This window comes from Takifugu rubripes, chromosome 12 (assembly GCF_901000725.2).
Source record: "Takifugu rubripes chromosome 12, fTakRub1.2, whole genome shotgun sequence".
In the NCBI taxonomy this organism is placed as follows: domain Eukaryota; kingdom Metazoa; phylum Chordata; class Actinopteri; order Tetraodontiformes; family Tetraodontidae; genus Takifugu; species Takifugu rubripes.
The window spans coordinates 9,889,589-9,917,351 of record NC_042296.1 but is presented as its reverse complement, the minus strand read 5'-3'; the positions used below and the strand labels follow the sequence as shown (position 1 = coordinate 9,917,351).

Genomic DNA, 27,763 nt, shown 5'->3' with positions numbered 1-27,763 from the left:
CTATATGCAACCGTGTTTATTAAAATGCATCGAGCCTAAGCGATGGATCAACCATGTACTGGTCTAAACCCGCTTTGGGTGAATGACGCCCTCTAGTGGCAACACGCTGTACTCACAATAAAACACGTCTGAGGCTTAAAATACCAATTTATTACTTTGCACATTAACACAAGAATTCCCTGCAGGCTAAAAAAAAATAAAATAAAAAAAATAAAATATACGTGAACATGTGGCATAATAGCAATAACAGGGGCTGGGCATGCCCACCCCCTTCCCCCAGAACCTGTTGTTACCATTAAAACAGTCACAAAAGCATCAGAGACCACTAGTGGGGGGGAAAACAGTTTTAAGAAACCCCTGAAAAGGAACCACAAAATGAAACTAAAAATATGTAACACACAATTACAAATCTGTTAAGATATAACAATATATCAAAGGAAGAGGAATTTCAAAAGAATTCATGCTTTCATTCACTTGGGGCACAGAAACAATTAGGGACTTTTCATTTAAAAAAAAAAATAAAAAGGTGTAGAAAGAGGTAAGCGTGCTCTGCTGATGTCACAGGGGACCCCTACACAAAGAGGAAGTGCATTTGTGAGAGGTCAGCAGAGGGGCCACCGAGACAAAGGCCTCCCTCATCAAGAGGTGTGGCTGTGGGTACAAAACCAGGAACAAGGAGACAAAAATGGATGCTCGCCGTTGAAACCTGGCAAAGGCGAGGCGAGTCAGCTCTTGAAGGGCTCCACGTTTGAAGAAAGGTACCTCGTTTTGAATGTGAACGCCCAGAAAAGAGCGGAGTCACCTCGCCTCAATAACAGTGTACTTGGAGAATTACTGACATTTGTGTAGGAATCTTTAAAATGCATCTGGACAAATATTGCTAGCCTAAAATAGTCCTACTAAATTCAACATTTACCCCAAAAAGAAGCATTTATACTTTCTTCTCTTTGATAAATATGTTTCTAAAGTTTTTTCTTTTTTTTTTTTTTTAAAAAAAAGGACAATACTCTGGCATGCAGGTGAGCAAAGTCTACACTTTGTTACTTTAAAAGGAAATTGTCTAGAGCCTATACATCTATTCCACCAAATGCACATTCCCACTGATTGATACAAGCAAATGATATCAACTAAAAAGAACAAAGTAAAGGAAGAGTACACACAACACAATTGCAAGAGTAGACAACCATGATGAGATTTGTATTTCCACATCTGAAATCTAGAACTGGGGTCATATTGCTCTGCAACCTTGTCAAACGGGGAGTGATGGCTGATCCGAGTGGAGTTCAAACAGTGTGGAAGGTAGAAAACGTTCACCCTTTAGAAGCCGGGTGACTTTCCAATTACACCCGCATTGGCTTGGTAAAACTAGTGCACATTTTAAAAACATCTGCTCCTTTAACCAAAAAAATTATTGCATGCAAAACCTGGACAATGCCCGCAAATCACAGCGCACCCCCTCCTTCAAAAAACGGTCCTGAACCCTGCCAACGCCCACGCCTTCAACAGGCAGGCGCTCACACCATTTCATAGTAAACCTGCTGCTTTACGGGCGGTTTATTACAAAAAGGCTTCCACTGAGCTGCCCCCCTGACGAGGCGTGCACGTCGACTGCTTCTCATCTCCGCAACACCAGGGGGCGCCATTTCCGCCACCAGTGCACATTACTGGGTGTCACTGCGGTTCAAAGGGCGTTTACCTCTACATCCAGTGTCAAAAATCTAAAAACATCAATTTCATCATGGGATAACCTCAAATACAGCGATAGAAACCATTTCAAAGAGTAAAAATTCAGCTCATTTTACGTCACTGACCACCTTTGACCAATCCTCGATCTCAGCTTCGGTCCGATTACGATCCCCGATTGTTTCCATCCGATCAAAGCTGCCACCAAACACCCAGAGTCTCCCGCTAAGGTTTAGTGGCCTTGAAGCTGTCGGAGGAGGCGTGAACTCCTCCTAGCTGGGGTCTACATCTCACATTAACCAAAATGCTACAAAATATATCTGCTCCAAAGCTCCGAAGCCTTCGACCTGCAGCCCAACAACTATTCCTGAAGTCAAACTAGAAAATATAAAACTGGCGTTGCTGCCAACTGTAAAATTTCATCACAATAGTAACAACATTGACAACAATAAACAACAACAACGGTAAACTATTTCTAAACGACAGCTTTTAATATAGCCACAAAACATCTTATATTAAACTTTTACAAATCTGACTTGTTGATTCGTATGTATAAATGCATAAAGGTACAAGAGATTGAGAGTGCCCTCTGTTGCTCGCCTGCATCCCGGGTCAGTGCAATGAATTATTAAGATGGGAGAGGGGAAAAGAAAAAAGCTTACTGGTTTCTGGCCCTGCAAAAAAAAAAATAAACGCAGCCGAGTAACTGTACAAAAACTCTCTGATAATCAGGTCCAAAGAAAAACAACATCCTGCCTTTCATGCACAGAGGTGGCGCAACCGTACGGTTTAATGCCTTCAGCCAATCAACGGGCCCCAAAGCTGAGCCAGTCAGGGCCCAAACTGGTTACTAATGCTACATATCAGACATGACTGCACCTCCCACCGAAAATGCTTCCATCACTTTTGTTTCTGGGGATTCAAAGATGTTACCAGGCACGAACAAAGCCACCCCCTACCGAAGGTGCACGTCCCATCCGGCTCCAGCAGCAGGCCAGCCAACGATTCAAACCCAATTCAAACCAAATGTTTATTAAGTGACCCAGGAAAGCTACAAATACCCACACGCTGGTCTTCAGGAGGCCTGTTTAAGTCATACGTCTCAAAGTTGTTTTATAGATGTAAATATATGCTTATATGTACTGTATGAGTGGATATAAAAAACAAATCTGAGGCATTTACAGCAGTTATCCCCGTGATTTCCCTTTACAATTCAGTGGCCTGCCATGAAACACACACACACACACACACACACACACTCTTACAGCAGTACATGTATATACAAATAGACACATTCTCACACACAGACTACATTTTCATCACCAACGTTGAAGGAAAGTAGTCGTGGGCATGACAACCAGGTCACCTTAATTGTAAAAGACGGCAAAGGAGAAAAGGTAAAACACACTCATTAAAAGGAAAAAATATATGTATATAGATATATATCTCTCTCTCATTCTCAAAAGGTCGATGCCCCTCCATCTCTGTTCTGGTAGAGTTCCCTCCCCACCACCCAATAAACCCGAGACCTTGTGACAGATTTTGCCCAAACGGGCTTTGAGGTAAAAGTAGATAAGAGTCCTGCTTAGCTGGGAGAGCTAAAGAGCTGTGCTGACACACCGTGTCACATCACTCCCTCGCTCAGTGTATCTTACAACACAAGAGTGCAGACATTCAAATAGAAAATAAGGAAAATAATGGCTCAACTTGGTTTTTTCTTTCTTCTTTTGTGTACTGGAAACACCTCGCTGGTGTCACAGCACTGGATTGCTGGTTTGAAAGGCAGCTCGAGTGGGAACGCTGGTTGGTTGGTTGTTCCTTAATACAAAAACCTGCTGGACATCAGGAGACAGCAGGTTTCCCCACCATCCGAGTGCCGCTCGGGTGCAGATTTAGAAAATAAGATCAAGTGTAAAGAGACTACAAGCAGAGAGACTGGCAACAGACTTGAAAAAGAAAAAGAAAGGAGGAGGAGCTGCGGGTGGATCGTCGATGTGCTCACTAGTTCAGGCGAAGTACATGGTGTGCTGAGTATCATAGTGGATCTGAACCGCCTTGGCTAAAGCCTGGGGGTCACGGCCGTTGCTCTGACCAGACACGTGGCTGCCTTCAGCACTGCAACACAGAAATGACCTGATGTGAGCGGGAAACATGACAACCAGCTTATAATTCAAATATAAACTGAGCACAAATACAGTACAGGTTATGTGATGTTGATACAGAGCTCCAGACCCCAGTTAGGTCAGTTACTTTATACAACTAGCAGTCTGGACTGAACCTTGTATTTAATCCGACCTTTCCTGCACGTGAGCCAATGTGTGAAATCACATCTGTGGACATCGGCCGTCTCACCTGTCGTGATCTTTGTCCACCAGGTGGTAGCGTGCTCGGAAAGCCACCAGCCTGGCGTAGTACGCCGGCGCCGGGATGGAGACGGAGCGAGTGCAGCGGACGTAAGTGTGGCACAGCTGGTAGGTGAGGAGCTGCAGCTCATCGGCGGTGAAACAGTTGTCATCCCAAAGGACGTGGTAGTGGGAGGGACGACTGGTTCCCTGAGGACAGAACACCACCCGCCGTCAGTACTCGGCTCATAATGACATCTGGAAAAATGGCACTAAACACACGTAAGCTAAATTGAATGCTTCCACAGCTGAGCAGGTACGTTTATCCAGAAACAGACACTCAGCAGCTGTCTGGGGTGAGACAGATAATAACCCTTCTAATTTAAAAGATGTAGTTTACCTTCGTGTGAAACAACTCCCACCCTGCAAACACTCCCATAATAACGCGGCGGCTCTCCCAACACTACTCCAGGCTCCTTTTAATAATGCTTATCAGAACCTATCGTGGGTCTGCTCTTTTTAAATGTGAGATAAACGACCCATCGGGGTAAAAACACCCGCATCAATCACAACCAACAACAAACATTCCAAGCAAGTTAAATGTCAAATATAAAATTCATGATACACCATCCCATAGAGATTATCCCATAATTCAATCCTTTAAAGGAACCCCTCACCTGAATCCCTGCATGGCTGCACAAGTAGAAGTCAAACTCGGACGGGTGTGTGATGGTGCTGTCGACTGTGGTGCCTGCTGGAACATTTCCACTCTTCCCAACCTACAGGAATAACCACAAATTAAGACGTTTATGCTGTTGTGAGACACAACGCAAGAGTCTCACGGCTCAGACAGAACTTTATACCCTCTCGGCTTTGTCAGAACAGAAGAGACGCGTGTGGTGACGTTTCTGAACCACGATGTAGGTGATGCCCGGCCGGTAGTCCTCCTCCAGACTGATGCAGGCCTTCCTGATGGCTATTAGCTCTGGCCAAGCAACCTGATGGGAAACACACCCGCAAGTTATCTTGTGCAAAGCTGCCTGTATGATGGGGGTCAACGTTAGATCAGGGCCGCGGTAGAAGAGGCAACCTCACCTGCTTCATTTGCCCCTCCGACACTCCACCGCGGTAATAGATGATCCGTGTGGGCTTAAAGCGGGTGGACTTGTAGAACTGAATGAGCAGCTCCCGCACCATGTTGGTCAGATCTTGAATGACCTCCTGGCTGAAGAGCTGCTCCTATAACAGCATATTTACAGCACCGTCAACGACACGGGTCCTTCGCCGGAGGGAATAATGTCTGAAAAGCTGAGCGTGCACATCGAAGCCCGTTTACCTGGGACATGTCTTGCCTCGACGTCTGGACCCGAACCGTGGCGCAGTAGCGACTGGGGTGACCGTCCATGCTGCCCACTACTGCTGCGATGGAGGGCTTCTTGCCATCACCAGCTGGAGGGTGAGTAACATCAGCCCCCAGGAAGATGACAGGCTGCTGGAACACCGAGGGCCTGGACCACAGAAGACAACATTAGGGGCTAGTCTGAAAAGACTGGCATGAAGTTTGGGACTGAGGCACCAAAATCCTAAAAAGTGATACAAAGATAAACAAAATCATCCTCATTCATCCACTCCGACCTCTGATGGGGCACCAGGACATTGTTGATGCCGCCCAGTTTGGCATTGATCTTCAGACACAGGTTGGACAGGGTCTGAGGGGACGTCTTCACTACGTTCTTCACCTGCACACACTGCGTGGCCATGCCCAGCAGGGTGTCGCCCACTCGCTTCACCTCAGCTGGAGACATAAACACAGAGTGGATGATCCTGCAGACATTCCCAACATGTCCCTAAAGGCTGATTCTAAGCATCTAACCATAGACTGGCGTTTTCCCTGGGAGGATGACTACAATCAGCTGTAGCCCAACGTAGGACATCTTGAGGTGTTTGAACATGGGCTCCACGCTGTCGGCTCCCTGGGCGTATTTACAGAAACATGGCTGACCCTGGATCGGCATCCCGGCGTCCTTGGAGATCTTTCGAAGCTGGTCAGTGAAACTCCTGCATGAGGAACAATCAAATCTTATCAGAAAACAGGACAGCTTTTTCAATATACAACAACTAATTTCTAACAAACAGATTTTGCACCAAAGTGAGTGCCTTAAAAGTTTGAAAAAGACAGAACTTATTGCTGTAATAATAATCAGAACCTGCTAGAAAGAAGTTTCTGTTTGCCTGATTTGGACTCTTCTGAGTACCGGTAAGTAATTAGACAGTATTCTGATAATTGCTGTTCATCTTTGTGCAGCCTTCTGCACTAAGGACACAAAAGAGCAGCATTGTTCCACTAGGGAAGCTTCAGAGAGTTGTTTGTTATGGTGCAACTTCCTCTAATCATGAAGTCACCAACAGAAAATTAGCTCATAACTCACTTGAGTAGATCCTCTCGGCATTGTTTCTGTGGAGCAAAGCAGGCCACAGCCCAGACCTTGATCTCTATGCCAGCGTAGAACTGCTTCCCTCTCATGTCCCAAACGCCCTGGTTGGGCGTTGCCACCGTTTTGTTCTGCGGAGAGAGACCCTACGCTCTTAGTCACCCCCCCGGCTGGATAAGCTGACCAACATAATTCATAATCCATTAATGCATTTTGTCCATTTTCTCACTCATGTCAGGCCAAAGTGCCTCAAAAATCTGGTCGACGTGATTATTGCCAATACAAGATGCTGAATTTTTTTAAAAAAGGACTGAATTTCAATGTAAGATCAAGCGATTTTAGTCAACCTGCTAAAGTGACCACAATGAGCTACTTGAAAAGATTACCGTATTTTCACGACTATAAAGGCGCACCTAAAACACAGAATTTCTCAAAAATCGATGGTGCGCCTTATAATATATTGATAAATATATTATAATAAATTGATGGCACCTAAAACACTGAAGCTTTCACAAAATCAACGCTGAACGGGAACCGGTCGGTGAGTCCGATTCAGATGATTAAGAAGAGGAATTCGGGATGTTGGACATTGAAATAGTGCAGCTGTTTAATTCAGATACAGAAGATGAAAACTTTGATGGTTTTGTGGCGGAAGAATGAATAGTTTGTTCAATAAATGTGTAGAAACTCACTGTTTAACTTCCTTTGTCATTTTTTACTGTATGTTTTAGCATGCGCCTAATAATACGGTGCGCCTTGTGTATGTTTTAAATACAGAAATAGCACCCATAACTGAGACTGTGCCTTATGGTCGTGAAAATACGGTATAGATTATATTAGACAAGTCAGTTCTTTGTGCAGAACGTCATTAAGATGTCATTAGATGCACAATCATCACAGGAAGATATCTCAAGCTGTGGTCACTTTCACTTTCTGTATCATTTGCAGCAGCAGGATGTGTGCACGTATAAATGCATGTGCAACAAGTACATTTAAAGATATTTCACCAGAAGACAATTAGACTCAATGTCCCAGCCGGAGAGTGGTCAAACCTTTTGAACATGCTGTGATCTTTACTAAACTCAGGCTGCCAGTTTGACAGGAAACTCCTATTTTAATGCTGTATTATAAAGTATAATAGCGCAGCAGCGCTTCATTAAGTTCACTGTTCCAGCACCAGCAGTGTTTGCCTTTCCTCTCGCCCACAGGCCAGAGTCTAAAGACGGCTGGTTAAATGGTCCGCTGGGTGACAACGAGTCTGATTGTCTGCAATAGCAAGTCTGTCAAACACAGTCCATGAATCCCAAATCAGCTTCTGATGTAGCAAACAAGGCAGTCGAAATGATGCGTCTGCACAAACACCTTTAAAGGGATTTCTTGTGCCAACGAAACCCCTCTGAAAATCTGATCGTTATGAAATGATCTGAAATGACCCAACAGCCAATGTGGAATTCAGCGGGTAAATCTCAGCAGTCTGTCATCACATGCTTCTCATCTGCTTTTACCCTTCCTGGAAGCTGTGTCACAGAATGGCTAGATGCAGTTCCCAAACTGAAGAGATGCACCTAAGAGTGACCACAGGGCAAAGATCCAGGTCTAACAGGTCAGCACAGGTCAGGAAAATAGACCTTAAACTTAAGTTACTACTAGAGTGAAACTATGCATCTTGGGAGGACTTTATTTACTCTCCAAGATAAGTTTGTGACGTTACAGGTGAGTAGAAGGTTAAATTTAAAGGAAATCAGTGGATTTTAATGACCGCAAGTATCCAAGAACCAAGCTCGGTGTGACTTAAGAGTGAATGACTGAGCTAATTTGGCTCCATCTCAACCTCACATAGACGTCTACCTGTAGGCGTTAAGCATCATTACATCCAATCGCCTCAGAAATCCAAGACCTGGATCTTCCCACAGTGTTACAGCAGTCACTCTGTGCAGCCCCACAAAATTCTGACCCCTTCCTCCTCCCCAGAGTGTAGCCCATGCCCAGTACTCACCCTGCCACAGTCCCTCCCTGTGTCTGTACTCACCCGGCCCCCATACTGCAGCATGGGTGCTGGGAGAACACGTCCCGTCACTTCAGTCATGTCATTGTGCACCACAATGCCAAACTCTTTTAGGTACGGGTCTGGACCCCCCACCATGCTGTTACTTTTGACCTGGACATCAGACATTAGAGTTGAATTTAATCCAAACTTTTATTGTCAGAAACCTCCATCATGCTGAAAGGACATTTAAGAGAAGGTTGTAGAAGTTATGAAGCTAAGCTAAACCAATGCATCTTCATCTCATTATGAGAGGCTGAATATAGAAGGGCGTCAGCAAAGAGGACAGGAACAGGAGAACAGGACTCACCAGTCGGCTGATCTCCTCCTGTCGGTCGGGGGCTGAACGGGCTGTAGCTTTGATCATGGTGGACGTCTGGTTGTCTGTCAGTTTCTTGATGCAGCGCTGACCTGCTACGATGTTACAGACCTGTGAGGAGGCCAGAACAGCTCATGAATCAAACTAATCAGTCAATGAGGAGCCATAAATGCAAGTTAACGACACCAAAGAATGTGTCGCCTCACCTCCAGGGGAAGGTACGTGTGCTTTTGTTCTTGTCCTACTTGCAGACAGGGTAAATGTGGATACTTGAGCTGCAGATTGTACTTCTGCTTGAAATACTGAGCTACAGTGCACTCCATGGCTTGGCCATTTTCAAGCTGTAAGGGAAAACTGTAGAGAAAAGGAACACAAATTAATACAGAACATCAGTGTATAAAATTGTAGTTTTATTCAATTTAGCATGTAGAACGTTCCAAACACACCTGAAGACGTGAGAGGACAACAGTTGATGAAGACAACTTACGTTTGATGGCTGGCAGGTCGGCGAGTTACATTACACACACGGTACTTCCTCTTCATTTGCCCACAGTGTGTGACCTCCACTTTCAACCCTGTTAAAAAAAGAAGGGTTATTCATGTTTAAAGTTTCTGTTATGTTGAATATCAGCTCAGAGGTTTTTTTGTTTTGGGTGTGTCACCACTCAGTTCAGTTCACTACAACCAAAAACATCAAATACTAGAAAAAACCCGTTTCATTGTTGAGTAAAGTTGGTGAAGAGCTCGAATGTGTTCAGAAGAAAAAAGGAGCTCTATTCAGGACGTGTTGAATGAACATCTGCAGTTCCTGCATGAGACGGCTCAGGTTGAAAAAGTTGCTTTAGCAAATCGGTACCGTACGAGCAGCGACCACACTTCAGCACTCTGTGGGTTCTGTGGTGCTTGAATGCTAGATAAAAACAGCCATGCGTGCACAGGCCCCACCTTTCTAATCTGGTTGAGGAATTTGATACAGCAGGAGTCACACTGTGTGCAGGTCTGTCAGTGTTGGCCCCGCTTCAGAGGTCGGTGACCGTTGGCGTTAGCATGAGTGGACCGGCACCAGTAGCGCGCGCTCACCTCTTATCTCCTTGGTGAATTTGACGCGCTGGGAGTCTGTCAGCGGTTTGGTCTGTTCATTAATATTCTGTATATCCAGCACCTCGCACATGAACTCGATCACAGGTTGAGCACGGTAGAAGGCTGTTGCTGACACTGAGGGAAGAACAGGCAAGATACTCCTCAGAAAACAGCTCATAACAGACATTTGTGGTCACAGTAGAGTTAAGAAGGTAAAAATCCACTTTTAAACTTGGTGAACACCGGTGAATAGTAGTCTTATCAAGTTCTGAAACTTCAGTCTGCTTGTCTATCTGAAAACACAATACATAAATCCCACCTCGTCTTTAAACTTCATACCAAGACTAAACATGAATCCAGATGACAGCCATAAAGCAACTCTGACCATTCGGTGTCAACTTAAATTAACAGGAGACAAAGCCAGAGCCTTCCAGCTTCACTTACCATCAATGTTGAGCATCATGTTCCACATCGCAGGACGGACGGATTGATGGAAACCAAACCACACTTCTCTGCCTCCCCCAAGAGGATGGTAATAGCCCTCTGGAGGGGAGAAAAAAGAGCGGCCCACAGGAGTATACCTGAGGAAAGAGGAATGTGAGCCAAGAACATCAAACACTCAAAACAGCAATAAGCATTTGTTTAAAACAATTGCGTTAGGAAACCCCAATATTTTGTGCCACTGATTTAACTGTTTTTACTGTATCAAGGGTAAAAGACCAGTGGGTTTGTGTCACACTGCTGAGTTGGATTCAGCAGGAAACATGATGAAAAGGGCAGACATGAGAAGCAAGAATGAGGGTTGGATGTACGAGGCTGGTGCTTCTGAGCCCCGGTACCTCATGGAAGGTAGGTGTCGTGTGATGACGTCCAGAGCCTGAACAGAATCTTCAGGGACCTCGTTTAGGTGACCCGAGAGAGCTTCCTGCAGCATCTGGAGGCTGACCACAGACACCCACTGCAGAGACACCTTGAACGTCTGATCTTTCCCCTCCCCAGGAAGAGTCACCTCCAGATCCACCTGAAGGACAGAACAGAGGTCAAAAAGGGCATTGCTGGCCGAACACACGAACAGAAACGTGTCTTTTATTCGCGAGTCCTTAACGATCTTATGTTAATTAATCTTGTTAATCTAATCTTGGAAAAGACCAACCCTGTCTCTTCCAATTGGCAGTGGGTGTGCTGTGTACATGTTCTTCTTCCCATCATAACCAGGCTGTCGGTCTCCAAAGATCTGCATCTTGAAGTGCCGCACCATGGTGTCCACCACTTCCCTGGAGGACATGAGCAATAGGATGAACAACCACAATCAAGACCTTTGGGCTTGTCTCCATATTTATTTACTGTTAATCCAGAATCTGTCAGTAATAAACTAACACCACAGCTTCAGGTGAAACACCTTGTTGTCGTCTGCACATGCAAAACCTGACAGCCGAGTTACAAAACCAGGGTATCATCATGCTGGAGCGATCGCTCGCGTTGTTGCAGTAATTTAATTTAAGTCGTGCTGAGGATGACCTCATTCGAAGGGAAATAATAAACTTTGGGGTTTTTACGAGTATCGTCACCGCATTGGAGAATAAAATGTCATGTTACGCTCATTAAAAGCTCAAAGTGGTGAATCTTCTAAAAGCTTTCCCTCCCAAAGCTGTGGGCAGACCTACCTGTTGACCCTCCGAGGCCGTTTCTCAGGCTTGATGTCGATCTCATAATGATAGACATCAATCTTGGGAATCTGCACCTGGAAGTGATTGGCAAGGAGCCGGATGGGTTTTCCCACTGTGCCGAGGCCGGGACGGCGTGGAGGCTGAAACAGAGAGGTCGGGGCAGGAGGGCCTGGAAAGAGGAGAGCCAAGTGATAAAAACATGACTTCCTAAACATATTCAGAATTTATGATGGTCACGTAATGAACGTCGCCATTTAAAATGCTGGATTAGTTGTTTTAAAACATCGGACCGCTCAATGTCACCGATGCGGCCAAGCTCTCCAACCTCTCACGAGGTCAGTTAATTCAACCATTTCATGAACTCCTCCGTGACACCGGCTTGAGTGCCCTCAAATGGTCAAGGCTCCATCAGACACACATCAGCCCCCTGACCTACATGGGTCAACAAGGGGCTGGCGAAACAATGACCTCAAATGACCCCCCCCCCAGCCTGTCCCAACCCCACCCAGACACGGAGGGCAGCCACCCCTTGTGCCCAGACAAAGAACGGAGCTGCTCTCAGCCAGACAGCAGCAGAGCCATATGGAGAGGTGCCCCACCGAGTCAAGGATTACCGTTAGACAGAGCACGCCACCGCACGCAGCTCTCACACCGTATACGCATACGTCCACGGCCATTTCCATAGGATCCAAACTACTGGAGTGGAGCCAGAACACAAACGGCTGCAGGAATTAGAACATTGAGGGCTTCCGTCGTGATCTCTGAGCAGACCTGTTCCTTCACTACAACCTGCTCATCGGTCTGCAACCCCCCCGACCTCTAATGGAGCCAAAACATCCAGCATGCGTTTAAAGCGGGTACTTCCCGATGCAACTACCCAATTCCTTTGTTGCTCCGCAGCTATGGGATGGAGGGGGGGTCCTCTTGAACTCCATGCACCCACACGTTCCAATTACCAAGTGAAGCGCGAGAGCACATACAATTGGGGCCCTCCCCATCGCTTCCTCAACACGCTTCTACGACCCTGGGCCCCAAATCCTCCCCCCAGCTCCCCCATCCATCACCTCCTCGCCAATCACACAAGTAACCTGACAGCGTGATGATGTCATCACTCCACTTTTCATACTTGTAATCAGAATTCACCTAGAAAATAAGGAGATCTTTGACCGACTGGTTACGGAAAATGAGGAATTCTTGTGGACGCTCCAGAATCAAACTCCAGTTGATAAAAAAAACGGCATTCAGGACTCCCCAAACTGTTGAAAAACAGCATTACCTGAGTAATTCATCATATTTCAGTGGTTGCGCTTATGCCTCCGTTTTGGAGCATTTAGTTGACACCCAAACCAGTATAAGATGGAAATACGGAGAATGAACTGGGATTTTGGCTTTGGCAGAAAAATGGTTGGAAATGCCCTCAAACAAATAAAATAAATAAAAATCAGCCTCAGCTTTAGTGCATCCGCCTCCGACTGTTATCTAATCAGCTGATCCGACACACCTGTTTGTGTTCAACAGCGAGTCAGATGTTGTCATGGAGATTTAAACGGCCTGAAGTTAGTGAAAGCACCTCTGCTACTGCTAAAATGTTTTGCCTCAATAGGCCCAACAGCAGACTATGGAACACAAAGATATTAATCTTTGGGGGTAAAAACAGTTAATAAAAATGTCTTAAAGATGTGGCACGAATGTCATATATTGCAAAATATAATGGAGATTTTTGTCACCAACAGTAATCAGACCAATTGGGGGTTTTTAATGATAGTTTAAATGATAATGCTAATGAAAAGTGGCAGAATGTGACTTTATTGCCGCTTGACTGATCTATAGACCAGTCTAATTGCGTAAAGCGTCACAGGTTCAGAAAACAAACAAGATTCCCTGTGAAAAGAAAGCTCTGATATATTTTGAGACATTAGGAACAGCTTAGAAAGCTGTCTGAAGAGTCTCACAGCCACACCTAAGTATATTTACAATGAAATAGTGTGTAATGCAGTGTGTCAGTATGTGCAACAAAGGATAATTGATCCTTGTGTGTTCAGAAAGAAGTACACGACCTCCTTAACTGCATCTACTTGTTATATTCAGAGTAAAACGGCGTTTCAGTGATGGAGCGCCGTCCTCAGAAAAGCCAAATGTTTTACGACTGTAAGAGTTCTCGTCTATTTACATTATTTGGAATCAAGTTTTAAAGTATTTCCAGCCTCGTGGCGGCCGGGCCCAATCTTGTTTTGCTCCAATAACCCAAACCCAGAGACACTCAGTTGAGATTTATGTGACACCAGAATCATCTCATGAGGAGCTGAAACCAGAGAATGTTTGGCATTTTTTGGTATTGGAAGAGGCTCATTTTTCTCCCAACCACATGACATCAGAACAAAATCAGCATGATGCTTCAAAAAAAATAAAAATAAAACACCACATGTAGTAAATTTCATCTGCAAACATCAAACCAGGAAACAGGAGTTTCATTATAAACGCAGCAGTTCTGGAAACAGATGTTTACTAGTTTGAGGAAATGTAAAAAGATGGTACCAGTTAAGGGCTCTGTTGAGGATTTAACCGGTAACAGACACAAATGCTCATATTTGAGCTGCATCCCTTGATGAACGCTGATTTCAGCCCAAGAAGAAATGGAGACTCTCCTCACCCAAGAGTCCTCCAACACTCAATGTCTCTGCTTCAAATGACTCAGAGCTGCGTTTACTTTGCGTCACACGGGAGAGAAATTAGCTGGAGCGGCCAGAGAAAATGGTAGCTGCAGAAAGTGGCGCACACCTTTGCAGCGTGCTGCCATGTGCGCGTCCTAGCCAGCATATTATAGCAGCTACGATGGCGAGAGCGACAGCTGGGCTTAAGCTGAGCAGAGACGATGAGTCACACTAATGGCACGGATGAACAAGCTCGCCGACACCCACACCTGAAAGTCACCTGGATCAAAACAGAACACCACAGAAGAACAACCACTTAACAAGAAACGACCCCACTGTGTGAAGATGACGCCGTTCTGCCTCGTATGACTTTCTATGAAACAAAACGCCAACATAAAACAGGGTAAGAATCCTGACTGCAGAGGTGGTGCACGTTAAAAGCTTTCATGCAACGTGTGTAAAATGACATAAGCACAGGGTCAGAAATGAATAACCACCTCCGTTCAGCCTGCCTCATCATCGCCACCTGATATCGAGTAAATAGATCAGGAAACACAGCAAAACTCTTCTAAAATGCCCCATTGAGCATCACCAACAACACACCACTGTAAATAACCTAAAGGGACAAATCAAACCATCTATTAATCTGTTTTAATTTAAAAAGGGAAACAGCAGCGTTATTATGGATAAAAACCTGAATCATTGCATTGATTATGATGCAGATCTCTCTCACTCACACACACACACACACCTGTAGATGGTTGCAATCTCCATCCAAACATTCCTGTGTACCCTCACACACTTTCAACACCCCCCATCCCCACCTAAATAATAAATCAAGGTTTTCAGAATGTCACATTGCCGTGGTGTGCGCGTTCCAAACACGCAAATCTTCTGCTCTTGCGCGGTTTCTCTTCAAGTCAGCACCTCGTGTTAAAGGTAAGAGTATTTATCTTGTTCTGCGTTATCACTCCACAGAGAACAGGTTTTAAAATGTCGTGACGACACGAACGCACGCTCCTGCTGGCCGTACAGGTGTGTTGGATCCCCCTTGTGTGCGTCCACGCTTGCTGCGTCGCTGCAAAATGATCTGGTCTTTGTTATCATTGGGCAAATCGATCTCCTCAAGGGAAGCGCCATTCGCCGCCTCCCCACATCTGCCTCGAAAACGTTCGGAATCCGGACGATGAACCGCCGTCGTCGGGCGCTGGGTTGGCATTGGTTTCCTTTTTCCACCCATCGCTGTCATCTTGGACGAAGCAGCCCAACAAAACGCGCTCAGCCTGATGGCGATGGTTCAATTTCGAGGGTTTAAGGGGAAGGGATTTTGGCAAGGCTGTGATATATCAACAGATGTCGACGGGATTGTGTAGTTCTGGTTCGGTGTGGGGGGGGGAAATAAGCGCGTCTTCCACAAACATCAACACAACACACCACGACGCGGAAGGAAGGACCGAGTTAAATCCCCACTCACACAATGCCGTCCGCGACACGACGAGTGGCGCTGGCTTCGGATAAAAACAGCTCCGCGGACGTCGCGTTCGGCCGATAAAGACGCCAAAGCCGCTCGCACACGGAGAAAAACGCGTCCGTCGTCCGCGGCGACGAGCGCGATAACGCCACAAAAACAGAAAGTCGGACAGGGCCTCGGTTGGTTTGCGCGTCGAGGCCTCGCTGCAGCCGCGGCCCCAAGTGAAGCGACGCATTCGCGCACACGCGCCTCGCACACGGCTCGCTCTCGCCTGCTACTTTGCTTCCAATTCCTTACCAGGTCCGAGCGCTTCCATGGCCGAGGCCTCGCTCTCCGTCTCTGTCCCGGCCTGGCGGCTCCGTACCGACGCTGAAATTGGGGGCGGTATCTCGAAGCTTAAAGTGGCTAATTTAAGAAGAAGGAATACAGACAGTTGCGTGGCTGCCTGCCGACTGGACTGACTGACTGACCCAAACTACCGCTGCTGCTCCTGCTCCTACTGAGGATTTGTAAGTGCGCATGCGCCATCTGCAAGCGGGGAGGCCCCCAGTGCGCATGCGTAAATTGTGGCGTTGTGCTCGTAAATCATCAACTCGAATAAAGAATAGGCATGATCCTTTTAAAAAAAAAGTTTTCAAAGCAGGGGAAAAAAATTAATGTCAGCAAAATTAACGTATGTCGACAAACGTGTAACAGGTGGTATATCAGAGGGAATCTTGCGATACAACTCTTGCTTCTTTCAATGTTTCTTAGTGAGTAAAAAGAATTGTATTGCACCGCTTAGTTGTACCATAATATTTTCTTTATAAGATGAAAGGGTCGAAAGTGAAATTTTAATGTGGCAAAATGTACACATTCCCAATTTGTGTGCGTAGCTGCTGTTGATTATATTGTAAATGAGATTATATTCAGCAGAAGGTGCTCCGGGTGAAACGTCTCGTATGATTGCACAACATAAACTGTGCTTTAAATTTTAAATATTATAATAGTTTCAGATGGTTTAAAACAGATGTAACGTCATTAATTATGATTTTTTTTCCCACTCGTATGATTTGTGAATTCAAGTGTCCCACTGCGAATTTTGTAAAATCCTTGTTAAAAGATGAATTATCTACCCTACAACATTATAGGGAAATATATTCCTATTCTTGGCCCCTATTATTCTATTATAACCAAATGATCGTCACGCAGTATCTGGAACCATGGTAAAGACGTTAAAGACTGATGCACATCGGGCGAATTTCTAATTTATTAGACAAACATGCAGAAATATACAAGTGCTTAAAGTATACAATTTCTCTCCTAATCCAACATTATTCACCTTCTTGTCGCCCTTTTCTCAAAATCCCACTGGCTGCCCCAAAGCCGCCCTACGTCACTGTGGGCGGGCACAAAGGTCTCAAACCGACCAATTGGAGGGCGAGGAAGCGGTGATTGACAGTTCGGTGTCCAAAGGTTGTGGACCAGCTGTCACGGCGCGCCAAAGCTTAAACTTTCTGTGGGTGCTAATGGAAGAGGCGGGAGGCAGAGAACCGAACCAGGCGAACCGCTTCTATTGCCCCCGATACTGGATTCAATAACCCCTTTCGCGCAGACGGTCGGCGTCTTTGGTGGCTTCTTCGGAGCTTGGCTGGTCTATTAGGCAGAAGCGAGAAAGTAGCGAGCGGCCCAACATGAGCGTCGTCCCCGCTCCGCAGCAGCAGGTGAGGGGCTCTCAACCGGGGGTTCACCTTTACACTCTTTCGGAAATCTGCCATCCTTAACTCAGTCTGTCATGAGACGGACGGTGTTCGGATAATTATTCCGGAGCCCGGTTGTGCGCGTATTCCGGACCTCGTTGATGTTGGCTAGCTTAGCTATCTCGCTACGGTACCTTTAGCCGTTTGGGCTGTGGCCTCGGCCCAACCATCAGACACACGTTAGTGGAATTCTACTGTCTCTCTTCCAATATCAACGTGTGACCAAGGGGTTTCTGTGTTACTTGGATCTTTTGCGTCCTGGGACATGAGAAAGTTGTAGATTTAGCTGTGACCGTTGCGTTGCTGCGAGCTAAGGTCGCTGTTCATTGTTTGCCCGGCTCCTAAACGCCGCTCAGAGCCACCGTGTATAAATGACCCTGGCTTTGTTGGTGCTCATCATCGTCATGAATGTTCATTTGTGATAAATATGCTGTAATTGTAGCTTAAAAGTCGGGCAGTAAGTTGGGTTCCCACCTGAAGACAGACGGCTGAATCAACAACTGCTGCCTTTCTTGGTTTAAAGATCTTGAATTCAAGTCAATATTAATAGAGATTCGGTTTGCTTTGCCATGAATGTGCTGCCTCTTCTTTCCTCAAAGCATAAAACCACCCCTTGTTGTGTAGAAAGTGTCCTTTATGCTGAATCACTCATTGTGTTGTTGCACTACCAGCAGGAGGAGATTCCCCCTTCAGGAGCCCAAACTGCCCCAGAGAGCGATTCAGACAGTGGGATGGGTTCTCCAGCCGAGGAGCTGCTCACCGAGACCACGGCTAACAATAAAGAAGAGCAGCAAGGTGACCTACAATCACTATAGATGATGATCCAGCCTGAGATTCGTGTTTGTAACTATAGCAACAAACCCAAAGGAAGTGGCAAATGTCTGTATGATTGGTGTGACGTGAACAGTTACTGTAATTTAATGTATGAAAAGGCTTCAGAACTTGGAGTCCATTGGCCAAGATTGAAGCTCTTAACTTTTTTTGTTTAATCATCTAGATTTTCATTACATTTTTTTATCAGATTCTGATGACAATGAGGACATCAAGGTACACAGAAAGCCTCGTCATAATGCCATTAAAGACAGCGACAGTGAAGAAGAAGAAGAGGAGGCTGCTGCAAAGACCAGTGTCCACATGGCAGAAGCACCAGGCACAGATGATTCCAGTGGAGAAGAGCCCAAAGAGAACACGGGGAGAGCAGCTCAGAAGGGCAAGAGAATTGGACGAGCACCCGCTGACAGCGAAGAGAGCGAATCTGAGCAGGTGGATGCCGGCATGGAGGAGGGTCAGGAAGAGGTGAGGAAGGGAATCTCACCCACGGGGAAAGAGAAAAAGAGAGAGAAGAGTCGGCGGCATCGCGAGAAGGAGGAAAAGCGTAGCAGAGTGTTGGAAAAACTGAAGAAGAAGGAACGGGTCTCTGCAAGGAACCATGTGAGTGAAGTTAAAGGGTTTCTCTCTGGCCTCATGTTCTTCCTTTATCCCTGCACACACACACTCGTCCATCAGTGGAGTCAGAATCACCTTGTTTATGTCCAAAGAGTCTTAGAGATTATGTTTAAGAGACTTTTGTACCGTTGTCTTAGAGCTCGCCTCCTCCGCTGGTGCTGAATGATAGTGGCTGTTCTCTGGGCAACACAGACCTTTATGACACCGGTTTGGACGAGGAGGAAGAGTCTCTGGAGGCCATTCGTGCTGCCGTTAAGCAAAGGATGAACAATCTTAAGGTACTCATATTATCAGTTTATTATAAACATCTAAATATGTATCATCTGTGAGAACGTTCCCACAGCTGTTGATGTAAAAGTGTTGCTAAAGAAAACTTTAAAGCTAAAAAATATACAGTGATCCCTCGTTTATCGCGGGAGTTGCGTTTCAAAAATAACACGCGAAAAGTGAAATCCGTGAAGTAGTCAGCTTCATTTTTTTTATTATTTTACAATGCAATACTGAACTATAGAATTAAACCAAAAATCAAAACCTGTTTTAAAGCCCAAAATTTGTTTAAAACAATAATTTTAATATAGTAACACAAGGTTGGAAACATTGTCACTCACGTATTTCCCAGTCCAGCTGTGCCTCTTCGTCCTGACTCCGCTCCGCTGTAGCGTCTGTTTCTACTGAAGGCGCAGGAGTCTTTCTCCGAGAGAAGAACATTGTTATGGGTAGTTGTTGGCGCTCTTTCTTTTTCTGAGCAAGAAGATTTTGCCACCTTTGATTATATTTGAGAACTGCAATGAACGACTCGCAAAAAAAAAAATCCGTGAAGCAGCGAAGCCGTGAAAGATGAAACGCGATATAGCGAGGGATCACTGTACACGCGTATCAAGCCAAGCTTTAATATTAAGCAGCCTTTTGACATATCTAGACATAAAATATAAGGAGTTGGTGCAACAGTCAGTTGTTTTGACTCGTAATTAATGTTTAATTCTTACTATAATTTTAGAGACTGTTAGTTTTTAGACTTTTTTAGACTTTAGTTTTAGGTCAACATGCTCTTCCCTATTTTCTTGTTAAACACTTAATGAAATAATCACTTTCTGCAGGATCCTCTCCTGAAGGAGCATGAAGAGGAAGATGAGGTAGAAGACAAGCCCCAGCGAGCGGTAGGGAATTGAAATAAAAACCAGAACCACCCTAAATATTGCCAGAACAGCCACATCATCCTCAACTCGCTGGTGTTTTCAGGAGCGGAGAGCTGCACGTGCCAGCAAAGATGCCATGAAGCAGATCCACAGTGAGTCCCAGCGGCTGGTCAGAGGTCAGTTTTCAGGAGACACTTTTGTTTGCCTGCTGCTTTTGGTTCATATCAAAGTTTCCCACAAAAGAGGAACCTCTGGTGGTTCAACTTCAGTAATTCAGTGTCTCACTTGGGGAGTTATTTAAGGAATCCATGAGAAAAAGAACACTTCAGATCAATTTACTCCATCTGACCAATAGTCCTCAAGTTTAAGATAAGAAGTCTTAGAAATGGAATATCTGCAGAACCACCAAATCCTGTTTAACCTGTTTATGTGTCTTTTTAGAGTCGATGCTGGCCCTGCCGTACCACGTCCCTGAGCCCAAGACCATTGACCAGTTCTTCAAGAAGAGGGCCAGGCCAGCAGGCCCTGCCATGGCCTCGCTAAAGTAAATAGCACTCACATGTTTAACAACCAAAAGGCTAAAACCTGATTAACTTAATGATTAAATACAGTTCTGATGATTTAAGCGCATTCATTCTATTAACGTTGGTCTGTGTGGAAAAAGAGGTCTGTAAAAGTGCTAAACTACAGTTTTAACTTAATTCCTGCACCACTTCTGTGTAAATTACACATGTGTGACGTGGTTAACTTGGGGTAAAAGATTCACACAAAGAACCAGTATTTTTACAATACTAAGTAGGTTTAGCTGGTTATGTTTCTAAGAAAGTCCCAGTAACTAATAATGATGTGTGAGACGTGTACAACACCAAGTAAAGACCATGTGCACATCTCATGTTTCCATTTGATCCTGAACTGGAGCTTCTCTCACGTTGATTTTACCAAAGGAATGTTTTTTTTTAGTTTAGAATCAATTAATCCAAATCTGAATCCTGTTTTCCTCAGATCTACAAAGTACTCTGCAGTGATGCTGGAGACGCTCTCGCCACCTCTCCCCCCTCCTGTAAACGCAGAAACTGAAGCTGTGCAGTTGTCCACGGAGCAAGACTCTACTCCGTCTTTAGACCTGTCCACACAGATCCAGTCCATAAGTCATCCTGCTGCAACGTCATCCCCTCAGAAGGAGACGGCTGACCACCAGGACGGAGATGGAAGTACCAGTCCGGATCTCAGAGAGGAATCGGGACCGTTACTTTACCTCTCTGAAAGTCTACAGGAGTCACTCACATCCAATGAGGTGGGAAGACAAGAATCGGATTCAGGATGTGAAGCCAACAAACAGACCAAGGCAGCAGGAAAATGTGATTTTGATATTCAAGAACAAGAACCTTTACAAGTGGCTGAGGTGGAGCCTGTAGGTGCTCTTGCTGCTGCAGCAGAGCCGTCAGCACAGCAACCCCTCAAGCTCAGGAAGGATAAACTGGCCATGCTGAAAAAGCTGGGGCTCGACCCGCCACCTGTTGTCAAGTTACGTCCTGACGATGGAGCTTTTGTTAAGCTGGAGCCTCCAGAGCTCAACCGTGGTAAGTGGTGCTCAAGCTGGAGTTAAAGCTTGAGTCAGTGGCATCTACAGGTGATCACATCTTCTCTTTAACTAGGATTGGAGGCTCTAAGGGCCCGTTATCTCCGTCACATCAAAGCACCTGCTCCCATGAAGGGGGAGCACACGGTGCAGCTCAGCATCATCCGCAGAGACAGCGCCCCCTCAGGTCAGGAAGAGCTACGCACAGAGTCCTTCACCGTCACCGTGAAAGACAGAGCAGAGGAGGCGGTATCAACGAAACCAGGTATGGCTCTTCTCGCAGCACCTGCCGTCATTGGAGCTTCTCCTCAAACATTCGTAAACTATTGTTTTTGGGCTGCGGAGCGATTGGCGTCGTCTGATGTCGAACTCTTGCCCCTCCTGTCACAGGAGAAAAACTGCTGACTTTGAGGCAGCGTCTACAGCTCGCCATGGCTCAGCGGCGGCAAGAGGAGAGGCTGCGTAAGGCCGAACTGACTCGTTTGGATAATGAAGACTGTGAGGAGGAAGAGGAGGAAGAGGAAAATATGACAGATGAGTCTGAGGAAGAAGAGGTAGGTGCAGGCTCCTGTCTCCTTCTCTTTGTATTGATAATTGTCATCATTAATGTCGCTGTGCTGTCACTGACCCCCACATCTGCTCTTGACTAGAACATAGAAGAATTACTGGGTGGTGAGGTAGAGGAAGATGGAGTTGAGGAAGGAGGAAGTGTGGCCCCAAGTATCAGAAGTCTTTCTCCAGCCGTTCTCAATGGACCCCCTTCGACTCCTGATCTGGTCAACACAGACGGAACACTCATACTGTTCCCGGGCAACTCCAGCTCTCGTACTGGGTGAGATGTTGTGTTTGTGGGTTTCTTTGTGTGTTTCACTAAATCAAGACCTAATGTGTGACATGTATAAACTGGAAGGTGCATCTGAAAAATATTTACATTCATTTTTTGCTTTTATTGTTTGTTTTCTTTCTATATTTGTCTATATATTAACGTGTGTGTGTTATTTTTGACGGTATAAGAAGATATGTTGGTGCTGGACAGGACAGCAACAATAAGTTGGGTGAGTAACATTGAAAGGAAATGGGAATATCCTTCAAATAGTCTGTTCTTATTTAAATGAAATAGTCTTGTGCTGTTTTAAAAAGCTGGGTTTTTTTGTTGTCCTCTTCAGAAGAGGAGGATTCCCTCTCTCTGGTCAAGGACCACAGCCACAACAGCAGCTTTGAGCTGGCAGCATCCATGATAACATCCTACCAGCCCCTCAATCATCAGCGCTCTGCTGGGAAAAGCACCTCTAACTCTCCCTTTTTCAGCTCTCCCTCTCCCTGCCTGTTCAGACCCACTTTCCTTGGCTCTGCCTCCACAGTAAGATCCTTTTTTATGTGTATTGATTTCCACACCAAAAGAAAACAAACCTCCATTTTCAGACCTATTTGGACTCAAAGAGAAATGGTGTGTTGTGTGGAAGTTTTAAAAAATGGAAATTAGGGGGGGAAATGTCTTAAACTACAGCACTTGGGTAAATGTACTCATTTGTTAGTTTAGCTCCATGAAAGCATCATTAATCAAAGTAAACAATTTGTTATTGCGGTTTCTGTTTCATAGCAGAGTTCAGGGAAACTTTCCGAGCCATCTCTCTGCCTCCCTGTTGAAGACTCCCAGGATCTGTACGCACCTCCATCACCTGGAGCAGATTCAGGGCCGTTGGGCAGAACGGCTTCAGCTCTGGTGGGAGACTCACAAGGTCGCTTCTCCTTGGAGGACGACGCCCACTCTCAGTTACTTGATGCTGACGGCTTCCTTAATGTGGGAACCAGGTCGGGAGTGCCCGGTTCCCACAAGAGACAGTTGATCCTGGACAGCCTGGATGAAAACGCAATGGATGCCCACATGGGTGAGCTGTTGGGATTGTGTTCCGGAGTTTTTGAGGCAGCGGAGGGCAGCTCGGGTCAAACAAGTGACCTTGGGACATCACAGCAGGAAGAGCTGCTTGGTTTGTGCTCTGGAGCTTTCCCACCAACGCAGGTGGAAGAGCAGCAAAGAGAAACGGGCGAGAGGAAAAACGGAAACCTCAGTGAAGCTTCCGACGGTAACATGGATCAGCTCCTCGGACTCTGTTCTGGAAAATTTCCCAGTCCAGGTAAAAGAAGCCACAAGTTGGTATATTTATTCCACCAAACCAGCACGTCGTCACTGTTTAACTCTTCAAATGCAGCTCAAATTGAGCATTCTGACATTATTTGGTCATGTTGTGAACATGAACTGTGTTTGTTACCATGCCGACGCACTAACATCACATTTGTGCCGATTAGGTCCTTCTCAGTTGGCTTCACCAGCACACGACAGGTAGAGTCCAAACATCTGACATCATCCCTATCAGCAAATGGTCGTTCAACTATTTTACTACTTTACTTTCTTTCATGTAGCAAAGAGAAACCTGAAGATGAGGAGCAGCAGCTGGAGGAAGAGGAGGACTGCGAGTTCCATCTTCTGTCAGATGTGGACAGTGACAGCGAGCAGGTGGAAACCTCGTCGTCAGGCTTCATCTACGAGCTGTCGTTAACCTGAATGTGTGTTTTAAGTTTGACGTGCTTTACAGGAGGACAGCGGTGAGGAAGACGAGGATGAGGCGGGTGACGATGAGGATAATGAGATAGAAGAAGAGGAGATGAAGGCTGTGTTCAAACCACATCGGGAGAAGAAGAAGAAGAAGAAAATGTGAGTGAAGTCTGGCAGAAGAGACTTGATTACATGCTGGAGTTGAGCTGATGGCGTCTCCTTCCGTCCTGTCCGCAGGCGTTTGACAGATTATGTGGACTCGGAGGCGGAGCTGTCAGGAAGCGACCTGGGAAGCGATGATGAGGACGGAGACAGAGGCAGCGAGTACGAGGAAGAGGAGCTCCTCGAAGAGCTCCCTTCTGATGATGAGCTGCAGAACCAGGTCAACAAGATCCATATGTGAGTAAGCAGTTGCAGCATTTCTGCTGCCGGTCTGGAGCGATCTAATCTGGTATTTACACTTTAAATCGCACGTTGAGCAGAGGAATGAAACTGTTCCCACAGGAAGCAGGTGCTGGATGACGACAAGCGGCGCCTCATGCTCTACCAGGAGCGTTATCTGGCTGATGGAGATCTTCACTCTGATGGCCCAGGACGAGCTCGCCGCTTCCGGTGGAAAAATATGGGTGAGTTTTTCCAACACGGTTGTCCTCTGATTCAGACTGTAGATGATAAAGAGAGTTATGCTTGTTCAGTGCTCTCAGGCTGTAAAGGTGTTTATCTGAGCAACAATGTTCTTCCTCTGTAGCTTTAACCCTAATAACTGAATTTAAGATGTTGCCTTTGGTTTTTTTGTTCTTCAGACGATGGTTTCAACACGGACAGGATGGGAGAAGACGGCGAGGAAGAGGAGGACGATGAATACTTGGACCAGTCTGAGGTCCAGAGGAGGAAGGAAAGGCTGGAGAGGGAACAGTGGCTCAGAGAACAGGTGGGTTGTGCCTGTTGCCAGTTGTAAAAGCTACTCAGCTGAATTTAAATCTGAATGCCTGCGGTGGTTGTCTTTGTTTCTTTGAGCAGACTGAACAGAATGGCAAGAAAAAGGAAGAGCTGGAGGCAGATGATGAGAAAATTGGAGAGGAAGACAGTCAATTTATGAAGCTAGCCAAGAAAGTGACTGCAAAGACTCTGCAGAGAAGAGGTCTGTCCGATAAAACAGTTTGATTTCCTTGGTTTTTCCCATGAAAATGGCAGCAGCCTTCTAGAAATCCTGCCGTGTTTTTGAGGAGATCAGGTTCATCTTCACTGCACCTGATATGTGACCGGTTGTGCCACAACACCAGCGTCTGTTCCCAGGAACCGTCATTAAAGGGGCGGCTCCAGATGTGCCGCCTCGACCAGCAACTCAAAATCCCAGCGGCTTCATCCAAATGTAATGTTTGTGGTTTTGTCTAGATCTGCCGGCTGCACCGGGACCGGAGAAGATCTCATCAGCTGTCAGCCCCTTCAGACGACCCACGCCGCTACAGGTGCAGCACGATAGAATATCCTTGTCTTCTGAAATAGCCTCGTCTGCTCTCTTACCTACGTCGCGCTTGGAATGAAAGCGTGAGTTGACGTTGGTGCAGAAGTTTCGCCGGTGATTAACGGATCTCTTCTTCTTGCGTGGCTCTCAGATGAAGAGGGGTTCATTACTGAGCCAACCACAGGCCATCCTGCAGAAACTGGCCTCCATCTCAGACGGAAATCCTCTGGCCCCCAGGAACACCAGAGGATTCCTCTTTCAAACTCTGTCTCCAGAGAAGGACGGCTCAGCTTCGGGTGTTCCCCAGAAAAAGGTACATGAGTGCTGTGTCTTCTGTTTGGGTGGGAGGATGGGACCTCTAAAAAAAGGGGTTAAATTTAAAATTAAGCTCTGGTGTGTGCTGACACTTCTGATGATGTCCAGCGTTTCACTGGCTGCCAGGCTTGTCTGTCTCTGAACATCTGTAATCAGATGTAAAAATGGCCAGATGGTGGGAAATGGTGGGCAGCCATCTTGAGAGGCCTGTGTGGTGTGTTCTACAGTTACACCACTAGGTGGAGCCAAAGTCCAATGCTCTTCAGAAGCCGTGAAGAAAACCGTGAAATCACTGTTGCCAGGATGATATTTAACAGCACGCCGTTCCCCGCACCATCTGTCTCTTATTTGGGATTATAGTGTTGTGGTGATAACTGTACCTCTGCTCCATAGGTGGTGAAGAAGAGGGCAGCAGTGGCAGCACCGACCCCAGCAGCAAAGAGGCTCTGCCAGGGGAAGGGACTGGGTGGACATGCTACAGGCCCTCAGAGGAGCATTTTTAACTTCCTGGACCACTGATGTCCCCGGCTGGCCTGTATCTCATCTTTAAACATGTCCTCATATGCTGATATTCAGAGGTGTAGTAATTCTAACATTCTGTCATCGACCGTGTAAATAGACTGAGGTTTTTCCCCACTGTTAATGATATAGCTTTTGTATCATGGTGTAATTGTACAATTGTATTTGTTTCCACTGTAAATAAAAGTGTATTTTAAGACTCGACTGCAATTGGAACGTGGTGGAAATTAAACTGAACTAACTTTAATACTCTCGTCCTTATTGATTATGAAACCAGGAACTACTCGAAATTTGGATCCTCCTGAAACTGACCTTAACGTAACACCCCTGCCCAATTGACCTTTGACCTTGAAGATACAGTTTAGTTTTACTTTTTCTTTTAAAGGATAATTGCAGTTTAGAGAGTAATGATTTGCTAAGTGGCTAATAATAGGCTAACATTAAAGGGAGTTGGGAGGGAGCCCTTTCATGTCTCTCCATCTCATTAGTAGCCGTGGTGATTACAGGGAGGTCCTGGGGTTACAGATGGGCGCAGGAGGCCCATTACACTTCATTAGGGCCAACTCTGCTAGTGTCTGGCACGAGCCCCATGGTGGGCCCCCGTCTGTAGCGAGACGCCGTACCTGCAGGCCAGTTTAATGCTGCCGCTCAAGTCTCCGGCTCACTTTTGTTTATGGGATTATTGCGGAATATTCCAAGCGGAGAGGCTCTGGGCCGTTTGGTGTGGAGCTGTGCCTTCATTATCTTTGGGCCATTACAATGCAATTAATGTAGATCAAGACTGGGGGGCCTGGGGGCCAGGTCACAAGGTCAAGAAATCAACCCTAATTAGATTTTAATAGGAATAAAGTCTTTGTGAGTTCTGGACTTTTTCCTTTCTGTGCAGCAGCGCCACATATTCGATTTTAACAACTCTGTTTAACCCCAACGGGGAATTAAAGAGGTCACCACATTAAGCCCCCCCCACCCCCCACCCCCTCCAGGAACTGCGCACTTGTAAGAGGAGGAAGGTTACATGTTTTGGCACCGAGGCCCAGCGTCTAAATATCTAGAGGACACAGATCAGATTTTATTCAGATTAGGAGGAGAAGCGGGTGGAATGTTTAGAGATACATAAAGCAGCCCGGGGGGGGGCGCCTCGCTCGGCTCCTGACGTACGAGTGTCTGCTCGCATCTCCGCCCTCAAAGAAAAATGCAATTAGTGTGTGAGAAAACACAACAACGTGCTGGATTAGTAGTTCAATTTAGCACATCATGGCTGATTTGGGCTGTGAGCTACAGGTCTGGCAGGCTCCTCTTTACAGTGTGTGTGCTGCTCTTC

The 27,763-nt window shown here is 46.0% G+C and overlaps 2 protein-coding genes across 9 annotated transcripts; one reads left to right on the top strand and one right to left on the bottom strand.

The window, feature by feature from the left end:
* Positions 1 to 129: 129 nt before the first annotated feature.
* ago4 (argonaute RISC component 4) lies at positions 130 to 16,200 on the bottom strand. 3 transcript variants are annotated; one of them, XM_011609285.2, is made up of 19 exons: positions 15,987 to 16,200; positions 11,565 to 11,736; positions 11,054 to 11,174; positions 10,740 to 10,921; positions 10,345 to 10,481; positions 9,901 to 10,035; positions 9,308 to 9,395; positions 9,027 to 9,174; positions 8,812 to 8,931; positions 8,454 to 8,615; positions 6,455 to 6,588; positions 5,899 to 6,083; positions 5,661 to 5,820; positions 5,362 to 5,533; positions 5,121 to 5,264; positions 4,889 to 5,023; positions 4,703 to 4,804; positions 4,036 to 4,235; positions 130 to 3,798 (listed from the first exon to the last, which is right to left on the bottom strand). In XM_011609285.2, exons 1-19 carry the CDS (start codon positions 16,003 to 16,005, stop codon positions 3,690 to 3,692), a joined length of 2,625 nt encoding a protein of 874 aa, XP_011607587.1. In that variant the 5' UTR covers positions 16,006 to 16,200; the 3' UTR covers positions 130 to 3,689. The 3 variants fall into 3 exon arrangements, with proteins under 3 accessions (XP_011607587.1, XP_011607586.1, XP_003969230.1); XM_011609284.2 differs by having other exon boundaries at positions 132 to 3,798; positions 6,455 to 6,603; XM_003969181.3 differs by having other exon boundaries at positions 132 to 3,798; positions 8,487 to 8,615.
* clspn (claspin) lies at positions 15,082 to 26,689 on the top strand. Of its 6 annotated transcripts, none has more exons than XM_029845531.1 (24): positions 15,082 to 15,157; positions 18,103 to 18,223; positions 18,450 to 18,859; positions 19,012 to 19,152; positions 19,972 to 20,031; positions 20,114 to 20,186; positions 20,452 to 20,554; positions 21,013 to 21,590; positions 21,666 to 21,854; positions 21,980 to 22,143; positions 22,240 to 22,421; positions 22,604 to 22,644; positions 22,756 to 22,949; positions 23,190 to 23,724; positions 23,897 to 23,930; positions 24,011 to 24,104; positions 24,184 to 24,302; positions 24,381 to 24,542; positions 24,648 to 24,769; positions 24,947 to 25,074; positions 25,164 to 25,284; positions 25,539 to 25,612; positions 25,760 to 25,921; positions 26,317 to 26,689. In XM_029845531.1, exons 2-24 carry the CDS (start codon positions 18,160 to 18,162, stop codon positions 26,440 to 26,442), a joined length of 3,876 nt encoding a protein of 1,291 aa, XP_029701391.1. In that variant the 5' UTR covers positions 15,082 to 15,157; positions 18,103 to 18,159; the 3' UTR covers positions 26,443 to 26,689. The 6 variants fall into 6 exon arrangements, with proteins under 6 accessions (XP_029701391.1, XP_011607585.2, XP_011607581.2 ...); XM_011609283.2 differs by having other exon boundaries at positions 18,100 to 18,223; XM_011609279.2 differs by lacking the exon at positions 15,082 to 15,157 and adding an exon at positions 17,111 to 17,392.
* The last annotated feature ends 1,074 nt before the right edge of the window (positions 26,690 to 27,763 follow it).

Coding starts and splice junctions, on each gene's coding strand:
- ago4 (XM_011609284.2), bottom strand. Junction 10,922..11,053: donor TGCCAATTGGAAGAGACAGG/GTTGGTCTTTTC, acceptor TCTGTCCTTCAG/GTGGATCTGGAGGTGACTCT. Junction 9,175..9,307: donor CGACCTGCCAGCCATCAAAC/GTAAGTTGTCTT, acceptor TTTTCTCTACAG/TTTTCCCTTACAGCTTGAAA.
- clspn (XM_011609278.2), top strand. CDS start 17,363: ATGAGCGTCGTCCCCGCTCCGCAGCAGCAG. Junction 22,144..22,239: donor ATGAGTCTGAGGAAGAAGAG/GTAGGTGCAGGC, acceptor GCTCTTGACTAG/AACATAGAAGAATTACTGGG. Junction 25,285..25,538: donor AAAGACTCTGCAGAGAAGAG/GTCTGTCCGATA, acceptor GGTTTTGTCTAG/ATCTGCCGGCTGCACCGGGA.